The sequence below is a fragment of the Semicossyphus pulcher genome, unplaced genomic scaffold (genome assembly GCF_022749685.1).
Source record: "Semicossyphus pulcher isolate SPU_LCO1_2020_fin unplaced genomic scaffold, fSemPul1.0.p SCAF_8, whole genome shotgun sequence".
Taxonomy (NCBI): Eukaryota; Metazoa; Chordata; class Actinopteri; order Labriformes; family Labridae; genus Semicossyphus; species Semicossyphus pulcher.
This window is the reverse complement of record NW_027211759.1, coordinates 32,352,112-32,375,530: the sequence shown is the minus strand read 5'-3', so window position 1 is coordinate 32,375,530 and position 23,419 is coordinate 32,352,112. Positions and strand designations below refer to the sequence as shown.

Below are 23,419 nucleotides of genomic sequence, written 5' to 3'. Positions count from 1 at the left end.
GCAGCAAGTGGTCAATGATATTACTATTCCCTTTTGACTAAAGGACAGGGAAAACATTCAAAACACAAAAAAATGAGACACATATCCTCATACAGCATCTCTAAGGGACACAAGACAAGCACCATATGTCCCAAAATTTCCTTCAGCTCAAAGACAAATATGTCAATAGTCTCTTTTTTTAGCATCCATCTTTGGCATGGATTTAAGCTTATCAAACTATGTTTTGTTTCACAATAATCTAAAAACATCTGTATCATCCTTTAAAGATGATATTTTTGGGGGGGTAAGGTCAATAAAGATGCTTTATGGGGTCTCTGAGGGAATTAATTGCTAGACCCAAATTACTGCCATGGTTTTATCCACACAGGAATTCAGGAAAAAGACCAAAGCGTGTTTTGAATGTTTGACTCTTTACATGTGACACTTGGGATAGGCAAATCACAGTACTGTATACGTATGTGGTATTTTATCATCTCTTCTGTTACAAAATAAATATATACAGTATACATATACATATATATACATGCTTGATTTAACTCTGTGATTCATGCAATCACACAAGCATGATGATTCTGGTGCTCCCTGCAACTGATGTCAGCATTGAGACATTGATATTTCATTGGTGTTATCATAACAATTCTTAAAATTGGATGCCAAAAGAGGGACGTTACAACAAATTTAACAAAACTGTACAGTAACAGCTCTCACCAGAAAATAAATAATGGCATTATGTTCACCTTCATACTGTAACCTTCTTCAAGCTCATCATAGACCCTAAACAAAAACAGAAGTCAAAGCAACAAGTGCAATCACCAACCAAACCATTTTACACCCACCTCACCTTCTCTCTCTCTCTCTCTCTCTGCCGGTCTGTCAGCATGTGTGTATGTGTGCTAGCTCACTTTCATTCAGGTACAAACAGCATTTAAGTTGTTAATCCCTGGATCCGAGAAACCGCAGCTCTGCTATTGTTCAATTAGTTGAGCAGCTTTCACACACAAACACACACACAGCTATAGTTGATTTTTCCATACCTCGGCTTTGTTCTGCTCTGTGTCTGCGGGATCTTGTGGGTGTGTGTTGGTGTCTGTCTCCTCCATGCTGACCAGCTTCAGTTTGAGGTACGACACCTCATCAATGAGATCCAGCTTCTGTGTCTCTAGAGAGGTTCTGTTCCTCAGCTCCTTTGAAGAAACGCATACAGTCACAGCAGGTTAGATGCATTGAAAACTATACTTGTAAAGCCTTTACAAATAGCACCTCTAGAAAAAGCAAACATAGACATTAGAGATGAAGGCAGCCAACAGTCAGCCTTCAACTCTACTCGGTACAAAGTTCTTCCCACACTAACAGAGCATGTTAGGCTGGGGGCCCAGACCCCACAAAGCTAAATATACACACTCACACACACACATAGGCGAGGGACTCTATTAATATATCACTGCGCTTCTTTGGTATGGGAGAGAGAAAAAGACAGCGTGTCTAAAAGCGAGAGAGACAGAGAGAGAGACAGGCCACCGAACATGAAGAAGTGTGCATTTTTTTTCTCTGACTCAGAAAACATACAACTCTTAGCCAACTCTTAGTGTGTCTGTTGCTTTCGCTTCCTCATCTTAACTCCTAATCCAACTTCCTCTTCTCTAAACTCAAACTTAAGTTGGATTGTTGTTTAAGCCTCTGACATCAATCTTCTTGCACAATTCTTGTTGAGATAAAACTTTTCAGAGGGAAATGTTGTTCATTTCACACCAAATTCAAGTTCCCTTCATCTAACTACATCATACAAATAGAGAGACTTCCTTTATCCAAACAAAAAGCTAAATAAGAGCGATTAACTTGCTTCAAGCACTTTTACACTAAAATGTAATGAAATAAGTGTCCACAGTTGACAGTAGATTGTTTCTCTCACATTTGGTTATTCAATTTGGTTATTTAGTGTCACTTCTTTCCAGAATAGTTAAAAACAAATTGCCCAACTTTTCCTAATAAAATGTTAATACAATTTTGAGATTATTTTGGAGACAGAATAATCTGTGACTTTCATTTTAAATTTATCCTCATTTCCTCCTGCCTACACAATTTCTTATGCAAACCCAACTGGAACAAGTGAAAAGACAATCATTTGTGCTTTAGTTTGTTAACAGAATTACTTCAAATATGTGTGTGTTTCTTAAAAATAGAGTAAGAACAATGTTTATGACAGTTAAGTTATAAAAATAAAGTGGATTACAGTTTAATTGTCCAACCAGTTCTCTCTATTTGAAAAAAAAAAAAAAAATCTCTGATGCACACTACATAGAGCATTTGTATGATTCTGATAGCATAATTAAGGCTTTTAAATAACATTACTTTTTTTTTTCAACCTTAGTAGTAGATGTATTTATTTCAATTTTGAACAAAGCTATTGGAGATTTTACAATATTATGATCTAGATTGACACAAAAAAATTAGCTCAGGGACGAAACCGATTTATTATTAAAAACATCAATTTGCTTTTGTATTCTTAGAGTGAAGATACTGACTCACAATCGATGTGACTTAGATGCACTGCAGCGGCTGGGCAATATGAAAATATATATCGTGAAAACAATATAAAAATATCTATCGTATGCGTTTTTCTATGTCGTCTCTATCATGCTGTCACAAAACCAGCAGCTGAACTGCTTTAGGGCAATTTTTACATCATTTTGACAATGCTTAAGTTGTAATTCTTGCACGTGGGAGTGAACCTGACGCAAACCATAGATACCATAGAACCATAATGCCCATTAACATGGACATTAACTTGCAGAAAAGGACTCAGCCCAAGTGAAAATGGAAACTCAGTACCTTTTATTTGTCAAATATTTGATTCACACAGAATTATCCAAAAATAGGCTTTACCATGTGGTTATTTCATATAGAATAATTATTAGTTGAATTACCAGAAAACATGATATATTATGAAATACTGTATATTGTTATCAAGATATGAAAAATCCTATATCGTGATATGGCTGCAGCACAACATTAAACAGATATAGAAGTCTTGAAACCAGTGCTCTGTCTCAGTTTAGAATGTTAGCATTCTAACAATAGCTGATTAGCACAACATACACTAAATACCGCTGGGATGGTGAGTAGTATAGCAGTTTTTGATCATAAACGGATCAACAGATTTAAATTTTGACCTACTGAAAAATTTAATCAATTGAAAAATCAGTGGATCACCAAAGTACTTGAGATACATGCTCTAATGTCTGATATTAAAGAAAAAATCATATTTACACACAGTTTAGATTATACTAACTCCTACTGATAACTATTTTTTTCCTTTTTTTATTGAAAGACGTGTTGATCACATTTAACAGATTACTGATAACTTTTTGACCAGAGGGATACCATCCAAAAGGCAAGATCACATTTGTCAACACCACAGCCACAGACAGACAGCTAATACTTCATAATTACTCCAGCTTAGCAGCCACACACACGCGCACGCACACGCACGTGCACACACACACTCACACACACACAATCTGCTTTGTTATGGCAGCTGACTGTCAGTTTGCAATCTAACACCAGTGTCACTTACAGCAGGATAAGCTGCAGTCTTTAGAGGTAATTCATCAGAACAGTGTGGTCGAGGCTCACAGCTCAGCTGCCTGACATTTGCTTTCCTTCAATTATGAAAAGCAGCATGTGACAAATTATCATCCTCTCTAGAGCATTTATAGATATCTTTAAAGAGGCTGCACTCATTTCCGAAACTGAACTGTGTAAAACTTTTCACATTTAGGGCCCGATCAGACAGAACGCGCTTTGCAGGCTGTAAAATGCGAGGCGTACCGCACTGCCTTTTTTGTGGAAGTAAACACCCGATCAGACAGAGCGCGTTTTAGCAGCTGGGGGCGGCTTTTTTTCCCACTGTTGTTAAGGAAACCACCGAATCATTAGCTGTCATTAACCTAACTGTTACATTGTAAACTGACAGAAGGCTCGCCTCTCCTTTCATCCGATTGGACGATGAGAAAAAACGCCCATGACGTCGTAAGTTTTGCAAAGCGGTCTGCAAAGCAAAAGCAGCGCGCAAAAAGCGTCCCTCTCATTGAAAACAATGACAAAAAAACCACCCCCAGCTGCTAAAACGTGTCCTGTCTGATCAGGCCCTTATGTGGCAGAACTCTGAAGACTGTTATCTCTCAAATTGAAATAGAATGTATCAGAATATCAACAAGCAACAAGCTGTAAAGACAACTTAGAAATATGTTAGCAAACAGTACACAGTAGACAGAATGAAACATAGCCATTCGTTTGGAGTCATTTTACTGGCCACCTGATGATTCTGAGTCCAATATTAACTTTGCTTTTGTGCTTTTTGCCTTTAGCTTTTCTTTTAAGGTCCTTACCAGTTCCTGTGAGTTAACACCTTGCAGTTTAAATGCTAAATGTGCCACTGTTTTTACCAGCTCTCTTCCTTTTTCTGTCAGCTGTTTAGTGCTACACAAAATCATGGACTGACTGTTAAACTAAAAATAAAGTCATAAGTGCTGCTTAAAACAATTTGCTGTGTCATTTTTTTTTGTATACTGCTGCAAATACAATAAGGAACTGCATTGCATCCAAAATCTGAGCATTAGGGTCCGCTTCCACAAAGCATTAGCATATGAGTTAAACCCAGAAGACAAACAATATCTCGTTTTTTTCTAATGGCCACATGTTTGGTCAATCCTGGAGCATATGCTGTATGTGTGTGTTTGCAAACAGATGGGAAGCATCTAATACAGCAATGCAAAATGAAGGACTTTGAGAATCAGCAGATGGCCCTGAGGAGGAACCTGAACAGAGTATAAAAGCTCCAAACATTTCCTTTTCACAATTCCATATTATATTGTGTCTGCATGGCTGCATACTTGAGGCATTATACTGTATGGTACTATCACTGGGAATGCAAAATGTTGCCACACCGGTGAGGCGACGAAGAATTTTCAAGTTCTGTTAAACATGTATCTTGTGTTCTCTGTCATCCCTAACTCTGGCAGAGGCTGTGGTGTCTTCAAGAGTACAGTTGCAGGCAACGCTTTGTGATCTTCCTTTTTCTTAAGACATGCACAAGTAGGCAGGGATGGAAAGAAAAAAAAAGTTGGAGAATTGCTGAATGTTTATGAAAATCAGAGGCTCATTTTGATACATTTGATCTGTGATTGATTAGTAATTAACATCATGACATCCCTAATAGTTAAGGACAATTTGTTACCACAGCAATATAAAAACAAGGATACACAATGTCTCCATACAATAATTTCTGTGTCTAAATAGAACCACAGTGGAACATGTAGTCACAGCATGACTATATGTGTGGGTGGATCCCCGCGAGCATGAGAACACTGTACTGCTGTGTGTATGTGTCTGTGTCTGTGTCTGTGTGTGTGTGAGTGTGTGTGTGTGTGTGAGTGTGAGAGAGAGAGAGAGAGAGAGAGGGAGAGAGAGAGAGAGAGAGAGAGAGAGAGAGTCTTTGTGTGCTGACTAAGGAGTATTTCTTATTAGATTAGTCGTGGTTCCCACAGCAAGTAGTGTCCCTGCGGCATTAACACATAATGTAACATGGCTGTCTTTCTCTTTACAGCCTCTTTCTCACTCAAACAAACACAAAAGAAAGTGACAGTGACATGTATGTAGGGCATCTTGCTATAGACATGATGTCACCTTTTGAATCCTTCAAACTTCTTTTCTAATTATATAGTGAGGATAATTTAGAGCAGCAGATAACAAATGCTCAAAAAAGGCAAGTAACACAACTGACACACAAAGCCAGAAGCCAGATAATTGTTATCTTTCTCCACACGCACCTTCAACCCTCTCAACAAACATCTCATATCACATCTGCTATTAGACCAGCAGTCATAAGCTGTAAAAGGGGACAGTGTTAGACACAAATCACACATACTCAAACAAATTGAGACAATGGCTGCAGCAATAACCAATAAAACCTCCAGAGTCAGACCTCCAATCAGTGGTCATGAAGGATTGTAGATCAGGGGCAGTGTCAGTCAGTTTGAGAAGCTGGATACAGTGAAAACAAATTGCAAAACATGCTTTTTTTTAAAGCTCTGAAGGAAATTGCATCATTTTTTACTGTATGTGTTACATAGTGTAAATGCTGTTTTTCAATATGAAAAAACAAGGAAGAGAAAAAAGTTGAAAAAGTAAGAACCACTTGTGATTCGTGGAGGTCTGTTCTTATTCAGTGAAGACAGCATAGATTGGTGGATTATAAAAGCAAGCTGGATAGAGACGATAAACGTCACAACCCTGGTGGGGCATTTATTTTGGGGCTGTGGCCTTTTTATCCTCTGTCTTGACAACGAAGAGGACAAAGAGCCTGTTGAGGAGTCTAAACAGAGGACTGATTCTGTGATACACAGAGCTGTGGTCTTGTTGTTCCCAGCCTGGCAGATCTCATGAGTTCGCCTCATTACTGACGTCAAGTACAACAACTTGAGAACTTGAAGACATTAATTTTTCACTTCTTAACTTTTAGAAGTGAAAAATTAGAAGCAATTAGATAAAAGTGTGATCTGAAGTCTAAAGAGATGTTAACTTATAACTGATAAACACACAGGTGCCTTCAGACAATCCAGACACTGCAATGCTAGCAGCTCTGTGAGGCTGTACTTAAACACAGTAGCATTTTGAACAAAATGTTCATGGCAGCATGTTTTGTTTGTTAAAATAACAATCTCAAATATTTCAGTTTCGTGCTCTTGCGCGACCCACTGGCGATAATCGGTACTTGTGGGAGCACATTTCCCAATTTAACCAGAAATCTAAGGCTGGCTCCCTTTGTCATGGTTGTAACTCTTGCTTTTCCTCGCTTTTGTTTGTAGACTGTTTGACTTCATCTGATCGTCAAATTTGTTTCTTTTTCTTAGATTTTCACTTATTTTTGAAGTTGTATCTGTAGTCATCCATCTTTTCTTTGTTTGTTCAGCCATAGTAGATTATCGTTTCCTCGCAATGCTTACAGAAACCAGAAGATAAGATAAGATAACCCTTTATTCTCCCCACAACGCAGAGTGTGCAGCCAATTAGCTCCGCCTACTCTCTCTGGCAGACCAACCACTGCTGGGTGATGGAAAACGCGTCACTAACTGGGCACCGCTTGTGATTTTTTCCGCGAATGTCAAAGTCATCAGGTCCATAAAAATACTAAACACTGCTAGTGCAAAGGCTTTCATCAGTGGGCCATAGGCTCAGTCACCATTGTGTTAACTCATTCGGTGATAGATAGTGACTTAACAGAAATGTATTTAAATGAAAAAGTTTGAGATTGTTACTTTAACCTTTTAGTTTAGTGTTTTTGCATGTTAGCATTTATATATCATGGCTATGCATCAATAGTTGATGAGATGTTTCAGTCAGGAACAAAGTGATCAACTGACCTACATTGTCGTCCACAGCGTCAAGCTGCTAGCATGGTGCACAAGACAGGTACAATAAATGTTTTGCTTAGAGCAAGAAGGCAAGTGTGAGTGAGTGTCTGCAATAGAAATAAACTAAAATAAAACACCCCTATCATGTGTTGTCCCCTCTCAGAGTAAAGTAATGCTATTGAGAAATTGTGATGTTTTTTTCCTTTGAGACATAGGCACTCGACTTGTTTGAACACTAATCCTATAATCATGTCCCAAAAGCCCTTCAGTTTTGATAAATGGTTTGGCTTCATTGATAAAACTCTGCTCGGTAGGCTCAGTTCAAAGTTCTAACCTGGTCTGGTGTTGCCAACATTTGTGTTTTTCATGGTTCATATATAGTTTATTCTGCAGATGCAAGTTGTTTTTTTACCCAGCAGGGAAGTGCTTCACCATCAATCCACCTGGACAAACACAAACCCATCAATCGAATCAAGCAATTTTTTACCTATCAATTTGAGTCTTTAAAATTCCTCTTAAGTTATGACGGCACTTCAGAGTTCAGGTCGGATGAGATAACAGATAGGATGAAAGCAAGTTCATCATTTGTGGCGAAGGGACAGAGAAAAACACAAACCTGACTTTACCAGCAGAGACTTGTTTATGAGGTTCTTTTGGTTTGGGCAGTGAAACTCTTGCTAAATTTTAGAAACCAGTTGTGTTGTTGAGCTTTGACCTGTAAAATGTAATTATTCTTGTTGTTGGTGTAAAGCCATGACATAATTGAACAGGTGATGACTCAGAGGAAGTCAATAGTAAACTGGAGTGCCCTGAATCAAACACTGTGCCACTCCTTTATTTATTCTTTTACAGTACCACCTTCTACTAGTCAACCGCTCATCTGTGTGTGCATCCTGTTTGACTGCTGGAAAAAAGGATCGTACTATTACTTGAGATGAGTGCCTTGACATTTAGTATAATAAGAACATAATCATTTGTCTCTGTCATTATGCTTTTGCCTTTCAAGCATTACATTATCTGATCCACAGCAAGTTGTTTGGCATCCATGTTGCTGCTCCCTATCAGTGGTTTTCTCACTTAAATACTAGGCACATAGAGTACAGAACTTCCAATGACATAATCACGAGCTACCCAGATCCTTTTGAAGGCACAAATAGAATATTTATTCACCACCTGGAGGTCTGTGAGTGATCTCTCACAGCTTTGAATAAACAGGACCTTTTATTTATTGCAATGTTTAGTTCAAGTCAAAACTGTTTACAGCCTTCTGCACCAGTTAAACAGCTTCTGTGATACAGATATAGTATGGTTACATTTTTAACGTAATGGTGTTTGCACCTCTGTGGATGTGTGTGCGTTACCTGTTGCAGCATCTCCTCTGTGGAGGCCAGTTTCTGCCGGTGTTCCTCTAGAGAACTTTGCAGGTCTCTGATCTTCTCTCCCTGGGCCTCCACCTGGTCAGTCAGAACGCTCACCTAATGGGTGACACATTCATTTTCTATCAGGTCACACATTGAGATGCAGAGATAAATTGACCAGATGCACAAATAGGACGTTGTTGCCTATAGACACTTCCAAATTCCAAACACAGAGGCATAGAAACACACAATGGGTGTGTTTATGCACCAATGTTTGTGTGGCAAACACCAAATTTCACACAAACAGACAAAAATATAAATTTAACTTCATACCCGCATCATCATGCATCTTTCTTTTCCTTCCCCTATAAACACAAACGCATTCATCCTGGCATACCTCAACTCCAAACAGCGGACGTTTATTCAGTAGCCCGTCACTCAGGAATGCATTGCACATTTACTAAAATCTCCCTGACAACATACTCAAGTCAAGGGAAAAACCTCTCTCTCTCTCTTTCTCTCTCTCTTTCTCTCTCTCTCTCTCACACACACACATAGTGCAATTCTCCTGTTCTCCTGAACTATGCCAAATCCCTCTGACAGCAGCTGATTCTCTGTCACTTCAGCTTCCCTGATTTCTACCCCTGCAGCCACGTCCTGTCTCACAGAGCTCAGGCAATACAAAATCTCCTGCAAAGTTTATGGCTCAACATGTATCAACATCCAGATTACAAAGAAAATAAGGTCATGTGATGTCCAAGAGAAGAGACGAGCTAGTGAGTGATCCCTACAATGACTAGTTGAGAAAAGGACAAACTGAATGACTGAATTTCAAAATTGTGTGTTCATCACCAAAAAAAAACATACATTTGACAAATACTAATTCACTAATCCAGCATTTAAGGTTGTAGTACTACAAAGGTCAAAGAGAAGGCATGACTTTTACCCTGTATTAACTCCTAATGTTAAAGAGAAATACTCTTACCTCTCTGTGCTCTCCTACTGAGTTTTACACACACAAATAAAAGCAAAAGGTCCTTACAGGGCAACAAGGATGTTAGCTAAATAAAAAGAGTGTGCATATGCTAACAAAGAGGCAAGAAGTCAACTTAAATAAAGAGTCCTGAATGAGACACAGGTGAAGAGAGAATAAAAGCAAAGAAACCTTGAAGATGGCAACCTTTCAACAACCTGTTAACTCTACTGAAAGGGAAAATAAGCCCCAGTGACCTTGTATATCAGCCAATCACAGCTGGTTTCAGCTGAGGAATGTGTAACAAGTGGGCGTGTATGAGTGGCGTAGTTGGTGAGACATGAGATATGGACTTAATGACAACTTTATAAACCAGACTCATCCAGGCAGGTGGTGCACTTTCATAATTAAAAAGATACACTCACATAAGCTTACACAGGGTGGAAAACAAAAACACAAGATACAAACAAACAGGCCATCAGAGCCTTAGGAGCAATATAAAAGAGTTTTAAGTAAGTGGAATGTAAAGGCAACTTGTAGAAATCACAGCTGTATGAACCAGCTATTAAAATGATCTAAGAGCAGGGAGAGCCTTTTGACATCACATGGTGCAGAGATGTATAATCTTCTGCTTTGCCATGGCAGAGCTGATGTTGATAGTTAAAAACGTCAGTAAACACATGCTGAGACTGTTTCAAGTGTCCGGGCATGTTTTATTATGAAATAACACGATCAAGTACAAAGATTACAGATACAAAAAAAAAAGATGTTTTTCATGTGTGGCACAGGTCATTCCAAAGAAATCCTTCACTCATTCACTCCTAGAGGGGATTCAAATTAGTTTTTGTTTTTTTTAAATAAAAACAACTGAACTACAATTATAATAATGATTCGCTGTAAGTGAACAAGGGACATTTAAGGTCATGAGGATGTCACATAATTATAGTAGTTATTTGGGCTGCCCCCTGCTATAAAGTTTCCTAGTCGACCAGTAAGTTACCAGTAAATTAAGCTGATTGTAGACCAGTTGTTGCTTTTTTGATGATACTGATTTAATTCTCTAAGTATACATTTTTGGGGGAATTGGCAAATGGCTTCAGTACCAGGGCTGAAAATTAGTAACATTGTTAACACTCTTCTACATTAAAAAGAACTTAAAAAATGCAATAATAGGCATTTGACATAAATATTTTACATTGCATGAAAGAAGCAAACGAACAGCAAAAGTGGTGATGTTAAAGATTTTGAATGTTTCTGAAAAAACGAAAAGGAGACTGAACTTTAGACCCTGGCATCTTACCGGAACTACTTATTCTACGTTCAGAATCGGCCAGAACTCCGACCACGGGACTCGATGAGTAAGCTAATAGCTTTGCATCCACGACACTACTAGCAACTATTTCATACAACTTGGTGTCCAAAAATCCAAACTATCTCTTTAACAACTGATGGGAAGATTGCGCTTTGCTTTGTCTGTGGCACATATGAACGGTTTTCTGCAACTCACTAACAAATGGGACTCACTACCCATTAAAACACATACGCCAGACTACATCACATGGATACATTATGCACAAGGCCAACTTCCTTAAATGTGAAGGCTCGGCCAGTAACACTACAAATAGGTATAACAGGTACTAAGACAAAGGACAAGGGGCTGATCGTTTGGGCAACAATAAGGGGGCAGCCCTGGTAGCAAATGGTATGAAGTTCAGAGAAAGAAACTGTGAAATCATCAACAGTCTCAGAAAACAATCACACACACACAGCTCTGACCTGTAGCACCAGAGACTCCTTGTCTCCCTCTAGGCGAAGCAGTCGTTCTTGGTAGGTCTCATTGTTGGCTGGAGTACACAGGTTCACCTGGACAGAGGCACAGAAGTGAAAAATGAATTAAAACAACTGAGCATCATTATTTTCTGTCTGACATGATGACAGAAAATATGAGTCGAATATGAATATGATGAGTCTAGTCAAAGGGAATTCTGGTCATGTTTTGTGTAGAATTGGTGTGTATGGTAAATATAGTGAATTGAAGCAATAAATCCCACAGTGCTTTACTGAGAAGAGAAAGCTGAGTTATCCTGCTCCTGGAGCTATGTTGTCAGTGCCTACAAGGACCAAGATGCATTGCGCATGAGCATCTGCAGCCTCTGCCTGGATCCAATGCAATTCTTTGGCTGTATACTACTGTGCTTAAATAAATACTGCTGAATATGCAGTCAGGCAAAAAATAACATATGTCCCTGTCCATAACAACACTCTGCTCCAACATTATTGGATGCCATGTTGGCTTTCACGGTATAGATTCGTAGCTAGATTGCAATACAAGCTAAAGCAGAGAATTTCAGTCCTTGCTTACATAGCCTATAGTTCCTCCAGGCCACAAACTAATGATGGTGGATATGCACTTACAGTTTTCGAGTATTATACATTTATACAGTGCAATGGTTGTTGTTGATGCACTGATGAGCAGGATCAGTCTGAGCCAAACTGCTGACTAATTCTTACAAAAGTAGGGAACAGAGCTGCTGCTGTTCAAACCCAGATTTTTGTGAAGGCACATGATGAAGGGTTATGAACAATCATCTGACTTTTCCGATTCTCACTTATCCAGTGTTAGCAAAGCATGAAATGGCAACAATTCTTCTACAGCTTGTGTCATGATTCTCACAGGACCAAACGTCTCTTCCAACTACACATTTCTGAAATAAACAGATATGGATAGACTTTTTGAAACCACACAGCCATGGAGAAAAAGGCAAAATCTTCTGCAACACAGGAAGTAAAAATGAAAATCAAGCAAAAATATTTTGAATAATGTAAGGCTTAGATGTAGTAAGTACAGTTTCCATTTCTCTCCTAAGAGTCAGATTATCCGGTCTTTGAGTGTGTGTGTCCAGAGCTGCTGACTCCTCAGCCTGCTGTTGCTGTTAACAGGGAAACTGAGAAAGAGGAAAACATTATTATCCAGCCATGAAGCCTGGACATCACAAGATGATGGTTTCTGCTTCTCTCAGCTTTAGAGCAGACAAAAAGCTCAATAGTGGCCACATCAACCATAAACGAATAAATCCTCATTTTTCAATGCACACAGCCTTTGAGATTAAATACTTTGAAGCCGTGATGTGACAGCTCGACCAAACAGCACACTGATGAACAAATAGTTAAGGCTGCAGCAGCTTTAGGAAAGTTATTTTTCTTTCAGCTTAGGGCTAATACATCAAACTTTATCAGAGGTTCTTAACTGTATACATTAAAAGACGGACATATCAGCAGTGAGTAACACATCATCTTTTAATAATTATAAATTGTAAAGTGCTGGTCCTAAGACCTGCAATATTAATAGGCCAAATAGACTAGCTTCCCTGGACTGATGCCTGACAAGATCTTGCCAGGATTTTTGCTTTATCTCTAATGCTACAAAATAAATACCAATTGAGTACTAAAGCAGTATTACATCTATTTTAGCTGTTGCAAAGAAACTGAAAATCTTGAACTGCACAAAACACAGGGGACAAATATGGGCACAGTTGCACAGTTTAAGCATTTTAAAGAATAATTTCAAGACCATGACTGGATTCAAACCTGTATTAATCATTAACAACAAATTGATGCCCATAGAGAAAACCCACAGTCCTCCCCCAACTCTGTAGTTCACCTCAGCTCTACGGAGCGTTTCAGCTCATTGGTTTTACTGCCGGCAACTTCACTGTTTTGGTTGACTCATTCACTATTATCCACCTGGTGTTCAACAGCAGCGTTCGCTGTTTCAAAGAAGACAGCTATGATAACCTATTGTACACCACCTGCTCAGCGCCGAGCAGCAACAAGATAATATGGAGTGTGGAGAATATTGGGCTCATATTTATCAGGTGGCCATAACCACAACTTAAAATGAATGCTACTGTTGCTCCATGTCTGTTCATATGACTAAGCAACAGTTCAGAATGTGATTATGTGTTACACTTCTGTTTAAAGGTTGTTCCTGCTGACCCATAGTTGCAGGATTTATTGGAAGACAGAATTTACAAGTACTATCAATAAGCGTGCAATCAAATGGTAGTTATTAACCAACTCAACCCTTACTTGATAGCAATTAATACTTAAATGTGTTTTTCGTTCACTTGTGTCTAATTGCAATAACACAGCTATTGAGACTACGGCCAAAACACACACATAGTTTTGAGAGTACAGAAAAGGATACACACGCCTGGAACCTAAAATACATGCTCAGATGTAATTGCTTGTAAGAGGCCCTTCCTGCTGTCCTGATGATGAGCTCTTTTTGAAGGGGAGAACGTTAGCATCTGTATTTTGAGCTTTAAGTCTTATCTGATGCTAACTACAGAACAATAACTGTAGATATTGTAGAGCAAGCTTTAAGCTGAGACCACCTGCAGTCTTTTCTCTGCTCACATTTACTTGAACTTATCAAAATTAAAAGAAAAGTAAAACTAAACTTGTAAGCAATTAATGGATTGCCTTTCTACACATTCATACACTGACAAAGGACCATGCAAGCATCATCATCAAGTTACACATTCACACAAAGAATCCACAGGCTATGTTTGGGAGCAGTTGGGGGCTCAGTATCTTGCCCAAGCATACTTTTACATGTCATTTGGAGAAGCTGGGGATGGCTCTGCTAATATTACAATCAGTGAAAGACTTTAGTTTTCCTATCTAGAGCTTTTTATTTATTTTAAGAGCATGACTTACTGATTTTGCATTCAGATTTTGTAATAATTTCAATCAAAAATCTGCTTTTGCACTCAAATAGCCCCTGTTTGTGCTTAGATTTGCTCTACATAAATTATGTTAAGAAGACACAACCTTAGCTTGTCAGCCCCCATGTGAGCACAATGTAAAACACATTGAGAACTGCCTTTCTATGAACAGAGACAAAAGACCCTAAAATCAGCAGGTAATCCTTGATGAACTGTCTAAAGTTGAGGTCAGTGAGTTCACATGATGTATACAGATTGGGCCAGCTGACACAGACCATATGGACACATTAAACCCATTAAGAAGTGTAAACTAAAAGTAGAGACATGAAAGCAGAGGGGGGAAGAAAGAAATAAAGTGTGGGATCAAAAGAGAGCTATATGATACTTGTTTGGATTAGCTGTCACCAAAGGTAACAAAAAGGGCAGTGGGGAAAGAGTTTGTGTCTGAAAGTTTTTGTTAACTCCTAATATTTAGGTTCACAATACTGCCACAGAACGACTTTTGGTTTGTCACTCCAGAGGGAGACATAAGGAAGTATTTAAAATATGTTGTAATCACAGATATTCCCATCAGACTGCTGAGAAGCAGACCACTTTAGGGAGGTGACAGCACTTGAAAGAGCTGATAAAGGGAACCAGGCTGGTCTGGTTCTATCTGTCCGTCATCGCCTGGTGGATTGAGTCGGTCAGGAAGGAAGGAGACAGAGGGGAACATGGGCCAGATTATCACATCTGTGCCTTTTTTTCAAGACTGTTGAGCATACAATCATTGAGCAACATGAACACTGTTTTTATTTATGAAGTACACGTTCCTGCAGGTGATGAAATATTAAAAGTTGAATGTATGGCAAGCTGCAGCAATAGAAGGTATACAAGCCTAAAGGAAATGTGTTTCTTAAGCGAAGCCATCTGCACAAGGGGATTTTTATGTCTCAGAAGCTGTGCAGTTTTCTGAGTTTTTCACATTAAGAGCTCAGTCCAGTGGAATGGGTGGGATCCTCATGACATACAGGGCTGTATATGATCCAGCTGTCTATGAATGCATGACAACATGCAGGACAACACCTACTTTTAATGACTCGCTAAACAAGCTCTATATAACACTTTTCCATAAATGCAAAGTCCTTAAGACACATACTATTATATACTTTAACTGCAGTTGCCTCGTAGCCTGTTATTTCTAAACTGAAACCCATTTATCCATCGAAGAGTATCGCCAATCTGTAACGACAGCAACATAACACTTCTCTGCAAGCCAAAACCTAATTTTCCTATGGTGAGTAAAACACTAGACAAACTGCTGATTTTTGCTAGAAAACAACATTCCTTGTTGCTCTTACATTCAGTGCTGGGTGTTGATTTGATTTGTTCCTGAAGCGTGTGCAACACATTAGCTGAGGTAGTCTCTCTAGTCACACCACTGTGTCTCTAAATCTAATTTAAAAGATGGTCCAATTGGGTTTTATGTCCGCACAGCTTGACGATAAACAAATCCAGTGTAAGGGCAGAGTGAATTTGAAGTTGGTGGCATGAATTTCTAGGGGTGTTTCTAATGTCACAGGGATTTTGATAAAAATAAATTCAGATCCCCTGATGTGATTATATTAAAAAGCAAACTTATTTTACTCATATTATATGCAAATGATTGGTGTGTATTTTCTTTTATGACAGTTTTCCTAAAATAAGATTTTAATAAATTGCGATATTGTCTGAATAGTGAAGCTGTGCTGTGTTTGTACACACTTTCATTCTCAATGTGTGCTGCAAAAAGTGTATTTTGAGTACAATTGAAAATCAATAAAAAATGCAATATTTTGAATTTACATGTAATACTAGCTTATCGCCAGGTTCTTGCCAATGCAAGTTCACACACACAACTTGCAGCTAATGAGCACATTTCCCTGAAATAAAAACACATTTGGTGTGTCTGGATTCTTTTTGTGTTAAAGATTATAGTAAAGGTTTGTCAAAAATAATTATTTCCCAGTCTATTTCATCCATATCGCCAAGGGCTACGGTGATAACTCTCAGACAAACCTTCAGTAGCACTGAAAGGCCTTCAGTAGCAGTGAATTAGCAAAAGCGTATGCAAGTGCGACGCAGACAGAGAATTTTCAGTTTTCAAATATCTCATGACAAACATACACTGATTGTGAATGAACAAGAAATAGGTAAATAATGCTGAGAAGAAAAACTTCAACTTCATCTGAACTACCACTGAGTCACGGTGATACTTTAGTTAAAGTCTTTATACACTGACCTGCTGCCTATTTAATATAAATATAAGTCCATTTAGAGAAAGCACGTCCCTTCAGTCTTCTGACTCAGACATGTCTTTAATCAACTTCTCTCATCTATTTATCTGCTGAGTCAGTACATTGAATCCGACTCATCTGAATCTGCTGGAAATAGCAGGATATGTGCTTTGTAGGCATGATTGATTGATTGATTAGATATCAGAGAAACAGAAATCAGCTGAGTGAAGAGTACCTTAAATGCAGCATGACATGGCTAAGGCAAAAAGCAATAAGGGTCAGAATAGCTGTACATTTTCTTATTCTGATTTATAAGGTGAAGAAGCCAATTAAAGAGTCAGTAGAGAGATTAAAGAGTGACACCGACAGTATTTTCAACTGACTTGCACTCTAACTAAACTAACTATGCTTTAAATATGCTTGTTCAGAAATGGAGCTGAGAATTATTCCAGGTTTTTTTCATCTTCTTAAAAATCACTTTTACATTTTTTTTTTTACCGAAAAGAAAGAATCACATTTCACAGTAATGTAACTAGCTTTTGCAAAGTATCACATCCATTAGAATTCTTTGAAGCTCTGTTTAAAGGTTTCTGTATGAACCCCCTGAAAATAAAATCATGAAAAAAAATCTACTAAGATGCATCCATATAATATCAAAAAAAAACTTTATAAAAAAAACAAACTGTTTTTTTTCAATCAGATTTGGAGCTGAGAATTAATGCAGTTTATTTTTTATTTTTTTATTTTTACATAAGAGTATGAATTACATAAAATGTGATCAGTTGTTTCAAAATATAACATTTGAATACTTTGAAGCTCTGTTTAAAGGTTACTCTATAAACCCCCTGAAAATAAATTCATGAAAAAAGATATGCATAGTTTGTAGGGTCCTGATATTTTAAGGCTAATGTAAAGGTAATTGACAAAATGACACAGACACAAGGTAATGATATATCCACAATAATTTGCTTACATGACTCTAAGACATCACAGAAACACAGCTCAAACTGAAGACAGTTATTCCTGAAACCTTAGGTCTTAACTACACAGATCGCCTGTGGCAAAGTCTGCCTCTGATTGAATCCAGTAGTATCAGACACTGCTTTGTTAACTACTGTCAGCTGATGGATAATACTCCAAATCTGATAACTCAGTTCTTGTGATACGTGCCTCCACACACACAGAAACAGACATAACATGTCCTGACAACAGTGCAACAAGTTGAGGATGCAGCCCAGCTCTTGAGTTTAAGGAAATTACATCAGAAAACAGCCTGTCGATGGGAAATAACACAATAAGAACAGGACAATAACGTGCATCTGAGCTGCAGCGATAATTATCATACGGGGAAAGAGGGGCTTCCCCTCCTCATACAAACATTGCTCTACTCTATTTTTCAAAGGAAATACTGGCACTTCTTTAAGACACCCGTCAAACTGAAGGAATGTGATCCAAGGAGAGACACGAAAAAGAGAAAAAAGGGATGAAAAATGTAAAAAGCGCTCACCTTTTTGAGCCAGGAGAAGTGCCTGTAGAAGTCAATGGGAGTCTCCATGCTCCCAGCCCATCGCTGCCCTGCCTTTCTCTGTGTTTTTATCCGACTCAGTCAGACTGCATGCATGTGTGAATGTGTTAGCATGGCCCAAAGACTGGGCAAAGCAGAATGCTGTAGCATGTGAGCACTGTCATGTAAGTGTGCGTGTGTGAATGTGTATGTGTGAGACTGTAACGGCAACAGCTGTGGAGGAGGGCGTTTTACGATGCCTGCCTTCTAGGTGGGACAACTCCCCCCAGCTTTGTCCCCCTCCTCCTACAGTACTCCACTCTTTCCTTTAGTACCACTATGTTTTCCTTTCTCTTCCCCTTACTCCCTAACTTTCCATAACTTTATGTTCCCTCACTTTCACCCTCATCTCCCTTTCAACGAACACTCGCTACTTTTTTCACAACCTCCCCTCTTTCCCTGTTCTGGTTTGAGTTGTTGCATTCTTTTCTTCCATTCTTCTCTACTACCTCCTGTCACTCCTCTCTTTCTCCGACTCTCTCTCTTTTCTCTCCTTTTCTGTACTTCTCAGTCGCTCCCCCTCTTTTCTTCCCTCTTCCTGCTGTGGTCGGTCTGACAGCCAAATGGCCGAGCCCAGAAAGGAGGTGGGTGGTGGGAGGTTTTTCTTCTTTCTCTGTCATCTGTTTATGTCTGAGTCTTGGCCTGTGTCCTCTCTCACTCTCTCTCGCTCACACAGACACATACATACAAACTCTAAACCAGCAGCCTCTGATGTCAGACAAATGAACAAAGCAGCAACAGGCAGTAATGTCAGCACACACACAAAACCGTGCCAGATCTCTGCCTCGCCTGGGCTCTCTTTTAATTAGGTTACAGTCAGAGTGCCGGGAGACTTCAAAACCCTGTTTGTGCAGAGTGAGAGACCCTCTCACTTTATATCTATGTCTCTTTAGCTCTCTCTCTCTCTCTCCCCATCTGTCCATTTTTTGGTATCTGAACATCTTAATGCTCAGCTGCCCATTTCCTGTGTATTTTATGAACCTGCTCACCAAAACAACACCGGTCATTTATCTGAATTCACACAAACAAAACCTCGATGGGGGGTGTTGTAACTGCTTGGTAGATTATGAGCCATTCCAAGTTTTATCAAATAAGAAAAGGTTAAACACACCTGAGTTTCATGAGTCTTTGTTTATTGTTTTGTGTGTGTGTAGCAATGTCTCTGGGACTTATGTCTTGTCATCTGGTCTTGTATACAAGAGTTAATCTAAGGGAGCACATTAATATCTACATCGAATGTATGTGTACGTACATGCCTTCAACAACAGAGACCTAATGAAGTGAATATTGTACAGAACTGGATGTGACGTACTTACAGTATAAAGGATTACCTTAAATTATGTCACATAACATGCAGGGTTTTAAAGCATTTTATGCAGTGCTGAATCTGTTTCACATTCTACATTTAATAATAATACATTTTATTTGTGACGCACTTAAAAAAAAATTTTAAATCTCAAAGTGCTACAGGTTAAAACGAGGTAGTAATAAAAAAACAAAGACATTATTATAAAAAATAAATCACACATTTTTAAACAGAAAAGGCTTTCTTAAAGAGGAAGGTCTTAAGGTGTTTTTTATAAACATCCAGTCTGCGGTGCACAATTCTACACATCTATTTCATAAGACTGCTGCGTAGGAGAGGAATGAGTCCATCAAAAATTGCAGTGTAACTTGCAATATAACATTTAGTGGCAACGTTTTAGTACTAGACCTTCATCAGGTTTGCCTGATGTGTTAGCGAGTTTGCTTGCAATTACTGCTAGACTGATGATGAACACATCAAATTTTGAACTGTCCCACTCTGTTGACTCTTTGGTGCTAATATACGAAATCATGTCATCCAACTGGTTTCTACAGAAAGATGCTAAAATCTGTTTCTTTTCTGTCTCTACGCACACGCTCTTCTAATTCATTTTGGAAAAACTCTTGGAAAAACTCTCCAACTATGTCTAAATTAGTCAGAAAGACCGAATCATCATCTGAAGACATGCTAACATCTCTGGGTTGGCAGTAATGGGTACAACTTCCTGCCAAAAACACACTGATGATGGTTCCTGTGTTTACATGTGTGCATCTGTGAATGTGAGTGTGTTTCATAATGGAGCTTCCCTGGAGATAAGCTCACAGGGTGCAGACTAATTGCAGAGCATGAGGGGCTTTGATCCTGTTTCTCGAGGTCAGCAAGGAGGAGCAGGAAGAGGCAGACGGTGGACAAGATGAGGACAAGAGGGGGCAGCCAACCTCACATATAAACTTCCTTGACTGCAGTTCCTAAACTGCCAGGCTTTTGTTCATCTGCAATTGAAATCACAGGCCACGTGGAACTGCTTTCCACAGAAGGTACGAGTAACAGGGACTGTGTTTCTGCAGTGACATGTTGCTGGAGAGTTTTTTAAAAGTCCCTTTTCAATGTTGCCCCAGTTACATTAACTACAAACTCTTCCACAAAACATGTTTTTTCACCATGGTTTAAACTAACCTTAGCCCTTCTGTAATAGCTATACGCAGATATTGCATAAAGCTCAATCTCGGATCCCAATGGGCTTTAGTCTGACGACGATGTAGCCTCTGGGGACAATGCTGAACATGCTGGGCGTGTAGCCAGCGGTTAGTGATAAACGACAAGTCAAGACTTCTTTTTCTGCATGCTGCATTGAGAAAAAGAAACTATTTTTCTTGTGATTTACTTTAATTAACGGGTCTTGCCTTTGCCGAAATTACGACATGATGATGTAGATTTGTAAAAAGTAAAAAGTAAAAATTAAGCTTTGTATGGTCTGTCCTCAACAGGAGAATAAACTACTTTAAAGATGCTCGTTTGTTGAACAGAGGTCAGATCGATCATTTCTGATGCATTTTAGGAAGTTGAGAAATCTGAACACTTAACGACTTTCGTGACACAGCGTCAAGGGAATTTATCACCAGTTGAATTTTAGATCTAGAACAGATTGTTAGCTGAACTTGCTGCAGATGTCTGTTTATAGAGATGAATTGAAAAAATGAATAAGAAGCTAAATCATTGTCCGATGAGGCTGATGGGAGCCGGGATGGCTTTACATTCCGCCTGCTTTTTATCTCCACACGGACTGTTTTTCCTGCACACGCCGCAGCCTGCTGATACGTGATTGGTCAATATTAGTCGGACTACAAGCGTACTACAAATGGAAACCACAACACCTATTTCTGGACTTTTCAGAACTTGACTGACTCCACTTTTCTAAAACTGTCTAATTCAAAATTACAAACCAAACAGTATTCAAAGATTGCAGTGATGTTTTGCTATTATAGAGTTTTAGTCAAATTGTTGCTTCGAGGGAAACAACAGGTTCACTTAATGGCCTCAGTTAATAAAATTTCCCAAGTTTATAAGGGAATCAAAACACTTGTTTACACATTTTCTTGATGAAATGTCCTCAATCTAGTCTATCAACTGCAGCTCTCCTCTATGATATCAGCTCAGCACAAGTAAAGTACATGAAGAATACAACACCGTCAAAAACACACTGCATCTATACCACAACAGCACAGAACTGAACTTCGGAAGAAAAACTTGGACAGCATAGTGGAGCAAGGGAGGAGTGAATAAGGGGGGGATAAAAGGGGGGAAGAGAGTCTGAGTAATCAAAGTAAGAAAAGAGAGAAATGGGGTGGGGAAGGGGGGTGGGGAAGGGGGGTGGGGGCCTTGGCCAAGTGACATTATGTGCAACGTGTGAGACATCTGCTGTTGAAACAATGTAGGAGCTCAAAAGGCTGCCGAACGTGATCCAAGGTTCGTTTTCTCTTTTCAGTTTTAACGGTCAGAACTACTGTGTAAAACTCTTCACTGCTGGCTGAGCAGAAAACAGCAGCCTCTGCAGGACAACACTCAGCAACAGCAATAAACATCCTCATACAACGGAATCTAAAGATAGCTCTATGTCAGTGGATTCGGCAGAGTACACACATCTAAACATTAGGCTTGTCATTCCAAAAAAAGAAAAAAGAAAAACACAACTTTGGTGTATACAATACTTAGTTGAAATAATACATCTAATTCACCAGATAAAGCTAAAATGCCCCAAAACGTTTAAAATTATTCCACTATGTTTAAACAGTTTGATCTCACCTTAACAGTCCTGAGCAATCCAATCCTCTTGCCAGAGCCTTGAGTGTCGACTGCTACACTAAGTACCCCATTTACAAACAGACTCACGTCAGAAAGAGGAAGGAGGGAGTCCAAACATGCAGAGTAGCAACAAGAAGGGAGAGTAGCAGTATGAAGTGAAAGGGAGAGTAAAGAATATAAGATAGAAAGAGGTAAAATAGTGAGGGATGTTGTAAACAGAATAGTAGAGCAGCTGAGAGGACATGCAGGACAGAGGGTGTAAGGGAGGGAGCTCAGCACAGGAAGTTGATTATAGTCGAGTTGTAATGGTGTCTCTGAGGAAAACTTACTGGAACCTGTCCCAAAGCTCTCCCGTTGTTTCCTTCCCTCCTTTCCTTAATAAGGAAACATTGTAACTTTAGTTGCAACAGGCTCTATGAATGATATATATGACAATAACAACATGGAGACTAAAAACATGTCTGAATCAGTGTTTATACAGTCTTATGTGTTTGGAGGTCAGTCCCTTCTTTCTGGTAAAATATATAATATACCATTATGGTAAAGGCATGTTTGCAGCTCTGTGCTTAGAAGTGGTTTCAATAGGATCCATTGCATGTAGCCCCTGTAGCCACACATAACCAACAGGGCAACTAATACTACGCCTAGCAGAGCCACTGCCCCTGCAGCTCCCCATGATCATCACTCTCTGAAAGCAAGCACTGAAAAAACAAGTACTGAGGCGTTTATCGATTACACATAAAGTCAAACAATATGTGTTATATTAATACACATACATACTGTATATTTGTGTGTATAAATAAAAGAAGAAATATGCATGCACACTCATTTACACGTTATTATACTTGCTATTTGCCAAAACAACGGCAAACATAGGCCTATAATGTAGCTGAGTATAGGCCTCATGGGGAGAAAAGGCAGAAACTGGAGAAAGCACATAAGTACATTTTAAATTATATGTATAAATAAATGTTGTTAAATATGTAATATCTTTATTGTATCAAGGTTGCTCCTGTCAA

General features: G+C 38.9%; 1 protein-coding gene across 8 annotated transcripts in view; it reads right to left on the bottom strand.

The window, feature by feature from the left end:
• The window catches only part of ppfibp2b (PPFIA binding protein 2b), a 90,242-nt gene that overhangs the window by 26,342 nt on the left and 40,481 nt on the right, over nucleotides 1-23,419 (bottom strand). For 6 of the 8 annotated variants that reach the window (XM_069685747.1, XM_069685742.1, XM_069685743.1 and 3 more), the window contains 3 exons: nucleotides 11,520-11,606; nucleotides 8,774-8,887; nucleotides 1,035-1,184 (listed from right to left, as the gene is read on the bottom strand). In XM_069685747.1, coding sequence (XP_069541848.1) covers nucleotides 1,035-1,184; nucleotides 8,774-8,887; nucleotides 11,520-11,606 — 351 coding nt within the window. Of the gene's footprint in view, nucleotides 1-1,034; nucleotides 1,185-8,773; nucleotides 8,888-11,519; nucleotides 11,607-18,235; nucleotides 19,091-23,419 lie in introns of those variants that run through there. The other 2 variants (XM_069685746.1, XM_069685740.1) reach the window with 2 other exon arrangements.